At 50.7% G+C, this 6000-nt stretch overlaps 1 protein-coding gene across 1 annotated transcript; it reads left to right on the top strand.

The window, feature by feature from the left end:
* Positions 1 to 479: 479 nt before the first annotated feature.
* LOC123139035 (sulfite reductase [ferredoxin], chloroplastic) lies at positions 480 to 4609 on the top strand. The gene is made up of 8 exons (XM_044558859.1): positions 480 to 770; positions 1240 to 2022; positions 2121 to 2417; positions 2742 to 2939; positions 3272 to 3406; positions 3527 to 3643; positions 3772 to 3930; positions 4214 to 4609. Exons 1-8 carry the CDS (start codon positions 609 to 611, stop codon positions 4271 to 4273), a joined length of 1911 nt encoding a protein of 636 aa, XP_044414794.1. The 5' UTR covers positions 480 to 608; the 3' UTR covers positions 4274 to 4609.
* Positions 4610 to 6000: the final 1391 nt, after the last annotated feature.

Raw genomic sequence — 6000 nt, 5'->3', positions numbered from 1 at the left:
CGAGCCTTCACGGCAGTGGTGGGAGTGAGGGGGGAATCGAATCGTGCTTTTCTCACCGAAAAAGACGTCCAGGTTCAACGTACCCACACGAACCGGGGTCAATCCACCCGTCGCACCTGCGCATCTCGGCCGCCTCCCTCCGAATAAACAAGCCCAGCGCTCGGCGGCCACGGGCGAGCTTCCCACCAGCCACCGCCAGGTGGGGTCGAGACCTTCGAGACCCACTTGTCACTCGATGGTCTGGACGTGTGGCCGCCACAGACAGTCGTCAGGCGTGATGCTCGCCGCCAGTGGCCGCAGCTGATCCCGTCTTCCCCTCCCGACCCGCGTGAGCCACGCGCATGCACCGGCAGCCCCGTCGGCCCGCCTGTCAGTGCGTGCCTATAACTTGTCCGGTCTACGGTGCACGGCGTGCACGGGAATACATTCCCATTACTTATCCGGCGTGGGCCAGGGCGGTCGTGCCCACCCCCATAAAGCCCCCGCGGCCCGCCTTCTCGGCCCCTCGACCGTCCGAAGCGCCCCGCAGCAGCAAAAATCTATCGCTCGCTCGCCCGCCCGCACTGACACTCCTCGCCCCGCATCTCCGACCGGTCCCTGCTCCGGCGATGTCGGCGGCCGTGGGCGGCGCCGAGTTCCACGGCTTCGGCGGGGCGGCGCAGCTCCCGCGGTCGCGGATGCTCGGCAGGCCCGTCAGGGTGGCGCCGCCCGGGGCGACGCCGGCTGGCGGCGGCGGCCCCTCGGCGGCCAGCATTCGCGCCGTCTCCACGGTGAGTCCTGCGGTGTTGTGGGATGCTGGGCGCTTTCGGGTTTAGGGTTTCTTCGTTTCTGCGGGGGAGATTAATCGGGTTCGGGCGTCAGGAATGGAATCAGATTTTTAAGGACAAATTTAAGTCTAGTGAAATTGATGCGCCTTTTAAACAAAAATTGATGCGATTAGATGTCGGTATAATAATACGTCTAACCCATGGATTTGGGTGTGAAAACAAATCAGTCCCCCTGTCCAGTGTTGATTTCAACATTCCCATCGCCCAGGCGAACACTGACCGACTAGCTATGTCATTCATTGGAAATAAATCCATTTTAAATAGACGTATAAAATGGCTTTCTTAGTCACTTACCCCTGTAATGTTTATAGTATACTGATAGTTGTTCAATAGAAAATACTGCTATGCAATGATACACGTCTACTATGCTGTCTGATGCTCTGAATTCTGAAACCTTTCGCCGTTCCTGCAGCCTCTGAAGAAGGATGCAAAAGAAGTTAAGCGAAGCAAGGTGGAGATAATCAAGGAGAAGAGCAATTTCCTTCGGTACCCGCTGAACGAGGAGCTGGTCTCGGAGGCTCCCAATGTCAACGAGACTGCCGTCCAGCTGATCAAGTTCCACGGAAGCTACCAGCAGAGCGACCGAGAAGTTCGTGGGCAGAAGAACTACTCGTTCATGCTCCGGACAAAGAATCCTTCCGGAAAAGTTCCAAACCAGACTTACTTGGCCATGGATACACTGGCCGATGAGTTCGGGATCGGAACGCTCCGTCTGACAACCAGGCAAACATTTCAGCTGCACGGCGTTCTTAAGAAGAACTTGAAGCATGTCATCAGCACTGTGATAAAGAATATGGGATCAACCTTAGGTGCCTGTGGAGACCTCAACAGGAATGTGCTTGCGCCTGCAGCGCCGTATGCGAGAAAAGATATCCTTTTTGCTCAAGAAACAGCAGAGAATATTGCGGCACTTCTTGCGCCACAGTCGGGGGCTTATTATGACCTGTGGGTGGATGGAGAGAAGATAATGTCAGCGGAAGAGCCTCCGGAGGTCACAAAAGCCCGGAATGACAACTCACATGGAACAAACTTCCCTGATTCCCCTGAACCAATCTACGGGACCCAATATCTGCCCAGGAAGTTCAAGATTGCGGTCACAGTTGCTGGTGATAACTCTGTTGATATTCTGACCAATGACATCGGTGTTGTTGTTGTTTCAGATAGTGCAGGGGAGCCCGTTGGCTTTAACCTCTATGTAAGCGCCCAAGAAAATTCTGCTCCATCTTGTACTGCATTTGGCAATGCCTACCTTTTTGATTTATCCCTTGACATCTGACTATCCCTATTTTTCAGGTTGGAGGTGGCATGGGAAGGACACACCGAATAGAGACCACATTCCCTCGTCTGGCTGATCCACTTGGTTATGTTCCTAAGGAGGATATATTATATGCTATAAAGGCGATAGTTGTTACACAGAGGGAAAATGGAAGAAGAGATGACCGCAGGTATAGCAGACTGAAGTATCTGCTTGACAGCTGGGGAATTGACAAGTTTCGGGCCGAAGCTGAAAAATACTATGGGAAGAAGTTTGAAGATTTCCGCCCATTGCCGGAATGGCAGTTCAACAGCTACCTTGGGTGGCAGGAGCAGGTATAACTCCCATCATAATGTATCTTAGTCAAGCTGTGGCAAAGAAATTTTGGAAAGAAATAATTTACCTTGTGTAAGGAGGGCCTGGTAATATTTTCATACAAAATTTCTGTTCATCATTTTTAATCTAGTTTACTTCCTCAGTGCTTCCAATTTTGAGTTGGCCTGCATACTTATTTATTCTCTTGCTGTAGTCTGCATAAGAGCGTTTGATAGATCCTGACATATCTATCATATGCTTGTTCATTCACAACATTTATATATCAATTGGTTATTTCTTGAATTGGGATTTTCATTTATTTTTCTCTGTTTTGTCAATTGCAGGGTGATGGTAAATTATTCTATGGAGTGCATGTTGATAATGGTCGTCTTGGAGGGCAGGCAAAGAAAACTCTGCGAGAGATAATTGAGAAGTATAACTTGGATGTTAGCATTACTCCAAACCAAAACCTTATCTTATGTGGCGTTGATCAGGCATGGAGAGAACCCATAACTGCAGCTCTTGCTCAAGCTGGCCTGTTGGTAAGATTTCTTTTGTCCATTTGATATCCCTGCCCTGTGATGTGGAATATACACCTTTTTAGCTGATATTAGGTCCCTAAAAATTATTCTATCTTGAAATTCTCTCCTTGCTGCATCTGCTGTTCCAATTGATAATGTTGATCTTATTGTTACTCTTCCCTGTATACTGTTTCTTTCTTCTCACACTGAAAATTTGAATGCAAGGCTGGCTACTAAAAATAATAATGAACAAGTGCAACGCTTTCCTATATGAATTGTCTGCAGACTGCATTGCAAGTAAACATCGAGTTCATTTTGTCCCCACTAAAAGTTGTGTGTATTTATGTATGTAGGAACCAAAGGATGTTGATCTCCTGAACATAACCTCCATGGCATGCCCTGCCTTACCTCTGTGCCCTCTAGCACAAACAGAAGCTGAACGAGGGATCCTGCCAATTCTTAAACGAATTAGAGCAGTTTTTGACAAGGTATTCATCTGTCGTCCTGTCAATTATCAGTTTAACACTCGAGAATAGGCTTGTGCGTAGTCTGTACCTGTCTTAGTGTCTTGTTAGTTGATAATTGAGATAATGTTCCCTGCTAAACAGGTTGGTATCAAGGACGAGGAGTCTGTAGTGGTGAGGATAACTGGCTGCCCTAATGGATGCGCCAGACCATATATGGCCGAGGTTGGCTTCGTTGGTGACGGCCCAAACAGCTACCAGGTACAACAGTGCTGAAATATTCTGGCATTATTAATGCAAACAATGATACTTCCTTTTTTGTTCACATTCATAATTTGGTTTGCGTATTTTATTTTTACCAATCGAGCTTTTCTTTATTGTGACCGTAGATATGGCTTGGAGGAACACCAAACCAGACCACCTTGGCAGAGACGTTTATGAATAAAGTGAAGCTTCAAGATATTGAGAAAGTTTTGGAACCACTGTTTTCCTATTGGAATAGCACGCGCCAGGAAGGCGAATCCTTTGGAAGCTTCACAAACCGAATGGTGAGTGGATTCTATTTTTCCATCAGATATTGTTGCAGTTTTGTGATTTGTGAACGAGTCGTTTGGACCTCAGAGAAAATGGTCATTTGTTGTTAGGTCCCAAATGTTCTTCCATGCTCGGCACCATTCTTCTTGTCTGAGGCGGCTACAGAATTGTTTTTTTTTTCGAAAAAATAAATAAATCTGTAGCCACTAATAAAAACACTTGCTGCGGTGCTTTGGTTATGCAAGAAGTGGCTTTTTTAGTTTTTACTAACCGTCATATCCATCTCTTTTATTTCAGGGATTTGAGCAACTGAAGGAGGTGGTGAACAAGTGGGAGGGGTCAGCGTCAGCCGCATGAGAGTTGTCTTTGCTGGACAAATCCCAGCACCATTTTTGCTGGGGTGAGAATCTGGTGGCGACCAATTACTCCACGGATTACTTTTATATAAAAACTTAGGAGAGGAGGAGGAAACCTGTCAATTCCGTTGACAGGCGGAGGACGAAGAAAGAGCCGGGTCTGAAGAAGTTGCTCCTTTGTGTTTGTTGTGAGGTTTTATTTTTTTGTGTGTACTTGTATGGATAACTCCGTTGGCCCCTTTGTTTAGCCTGAGAATAAATTCCTTGCAAAAAAAAATACTACTTGATAATATGATAAATTTGTCCAAGGCAGGGGTGCTTTTGGTATTGTTCGGGACATTGGAAAGTTTTTTTTTTCTTTTTGATGAGGTTTCGGCACAATGGAAAGTGGGATCAGGTTGTTAACTTTTGGGCCTTTTCTGCTCTAGATCTTTTTGTTGGTGGGCTTCATGAAACACCAGCCTGCTCGTTTGTTTTTTTTTGCTTCAGAGCCCACTTCCTCGGCTCCGTCGGGACACTCGGACAGATGACAGTTAGAGCATGACAGTTAGAGCATGACAGTTGCCGCTTGGCTCGCTGTATCCCAGCAGCGCGCTCGAAAGCTGCGACGCGGGCGAAAAGGCCGAGCCCGGCGAGCTCACCGTGCATGCCACTGCGCGCAGCGCATGTCGGCGTGCGAGCGTCGGCATAATGCGAGCGTCGCCCTTTTTACCCGACTACGTGCGGGGGCGAGAAACCGCGAGCTTCCAGTGAGTCGGTCGGGCTCACCTCGGCTCCGCAAAGGCTCAAAAAGCCGGCCCTGCCTCGGTGGCGGCAGAAAGCGCCGCGGCACGCCGGCCACGCACGCATCGGGGACGGGGTCGCCGCGCACGCCCCCATCGTTCCCGGCCACCAGCACCAGATCCGCCGCGATCTCCCCGTACAGGTACACCGCAAAAGCGAGCCCGATGGAGAAACGTTCCAGCGCAAAGGCCAGGCAGTACAGTAGTATACCAGTATAGTACAGTACAGGTGCTCCAGTCCGGTACACCATCGCACCGTGGCTGGCGGCGGTGTGCTCCCGCGTGGGCACCAGCGCGGCGTGCGGTTCGCCGTGCTCTGCTAAAATAATCGGGGGCGGGGGACGCGGCCACCGGGGTGGCGACAACGGCGAGCGGCCGACAGGCGGCGGGGTGCGATGGTGGGCACGCACCCCAACGTCGCTGGACACCAGAGTGGCCAGTGGGCGCGCGCGCGCGCACGGCGGAGAAGGGAGAGTGGCGCGAAAAAGGTGGCGGGCGGCCCCGGCCCCGGCCCGCGTGCTCTGCCGCTGCCGTCCCCGGCCACGGCCACGCCCCCACACGCGCCGCTGTCCCTCCTATGAATCTGAAACACCGGAGCAAGCACATGTTCTGCCTGCAGATCGGCGCATTTGTTCGACTAGACGTCGCTCGTGTCCTGTGCATAGCATAACGCCCGGTCCTCGCCGATCGGCAGTTCACAGCGGGCATTGAATACGCAGGCACGGATCGGCCCGTTGACATACACCGGACGTGCCTTGGGCGTGCAATGCAGAGCGGTTGAGCCGAGTTATTGAACTGGGCAAATGCAGATAAGGGGCCATTGAATGCCCCGGCGAACTCATCGTGATGGACCATGCCATGCAACGAGGAAGAAACGGCCATGGTCCATCCATGGGTAGGATAGGATTGGATCGGATCCCCCAACATAAGTGGCAACTCCGGCTTT

This window comes from Triticum aestivum, chromosome 1B, assembly GCF_018294505.1.
Source record: "Triticum aestivum cultivar Chinese Spring chromosome 1B, IWGSC CS RefSeq v2.1, whole genome shotgun sequence".
In the NCBI taxonomy this organism is placed as follows: domain Eukaryota; kingdom Viridiplantae; phylum Streptophyta; class Magnoliopsida; order Poales; family Poaceae; genus Triticum; species Triticum aestivum.
This window is presented reverse-complemented; position numbering and strand designations above follow the sequence as displayed.

Bases quoted from the DNA above. Each gene is read 5' to 3' on its own strand.
- LOC123139035 (XM_044558859.1), top strand. From the start codon at position 609: ATGTCGGCGGCCGTGGGCGGCGCCGAGTTCCACGGCTTCGGCGGGGCG. The intron at 771-1,239 runs GTGAGTCCTGCG...CCGTTCCTGCAG, and splicing joins GCATTCGCGCCGTCTCCACG to CCTCTGAAGAAGGATGCAAA. The intron at 3,931-4,213 runs GTGAGTGGATTC...CTTTTATTTCAG, and splicing joins GAAGCTTCACAAACCGAATG to GGATTTGAGCAACTGAAGGA.